This window comes from Sinocyclocheilus anshuiensis, unplaced genomic scaffold (genome assembly GCF_001515605.1).
Source record: "Sinocyclocheilus anshuiensis isolate Anshui unplaced genomic scaffold, SAMN03320099.WGS_v1.1 scaffold447, whole genome shotgun sequence".
In the NCBI taxonomy this organism is placed as follows: Eukaryota; Metazoa; Chordata; class Actinopteri; order Cypriniformes; family Cyprinidae; genus Sinocyclocheilus; species Sinocyclocheilus anshuiensis.
In genome coordinates this window covers 5326378-5327283 of record NW_015552615.1, presented here as the reverse complement: position 1 = coordinate 5327283, position 906 = coordinate 5326378, and the positions used below count along the sequence as shown (strand labels likewise).

The window sequence follows — 906 nt, the reverse complement described above, 5'->3', positions numbered from 1 at the left end:
TATATATATACATACATATATATACGCACACTGTATATGAAAAGTGAGATTAAGTGTGAAGACTAATGATTTTATATCATGCAGGATATAAATTCTTGTATTACATAAAATGTGTTTAATCAAGAATAATGGCTCCTTTAATTTGGGCTAATCATTTCAACCTTTTCCAAGGTAACGTCTTCAACATGCTTCTTCACTCTCATCCGGATGAATGCAGGCCACACAAAAACAAGCTAATTTGCTCATGCAGGTGGAGATGGATGCATGTTAGATCAATAGCACTGGTTGTCCGTAAACGCTTTCCAGTGCCGTAATTGGTATATGATTACATGCGTTCAGCCGTGCTCAGATCCACAGTGACAGGTGCCTATTGGAGATGAAAAGAAATGAGGGATGAAGGAGAGGTAAACTGGAGGGGTAAGGACCAACAAGACGCATCTCATTAACCACTGATAGCACTCGATGAGTGTGAAATTGCGTTTTGTGAGGTGTCAGGGTGTGTTATCGCACTGATCTAATAACGACTCGGCACACTAAAACAACTCTGGTACATCGTAACGACCCGAGTGTGACTCTCAGAGAGAGGACAGAAATGGGGATGATGTATGTTAGCATATTTTGACAGCACAACAATAGGAATAGATGATTGGAGTGGAGCAGGGGCACTTTTGACAGGGGATGCAGAGGAATAATGCATCTGCCTATTACTGTCCTGTCAAAGCAAAAACAAACAGACAAACAAACAAGTACAAAAAAAGCATGCAAATAAAACACAAGTGACTCAAAAAAAAAAAATAATAATAAAAGTAAAAGTCAAAAGTAAAGTAAAGTAAAAAAATAATAGGGGATAACGTCTCAGGTTACTTATGTAACCATGGTTCCCTGAGTAGGGAACGAGACACTGCG

The 906-nt window shown here is 39.0% G+C and overlaps 1 protein-coding gene across 3 annotated transcripts in view; it reads right to left on the bottom strand.

Moving 5' to 3' along the window:
- Window positions 1-136: 136 nt before the first annotated feature.
- Window positions 137-906, bottom strand: part of LOC107666104 (membrane-associated guanylate kinase, WW and PDZ domain-containing protein 3-like) — a 33865-nt gene continuing 33095 nt past the window's right edge. For all 3 annotated transcript variants that reach the window (XM_016457247.1, XM_016457248.1, XM_016457249.1), the window contains one exon: window positions 137-367. In XM_016457247.1, the coding sequence (XP_016312733.1) occupies window positions 336-367 (32 nt within the window). In that variant the 3' untranslated portion in view covers window positions 137-335. The remainder of the gene's footprint in view (window positions 368-906) is intronic.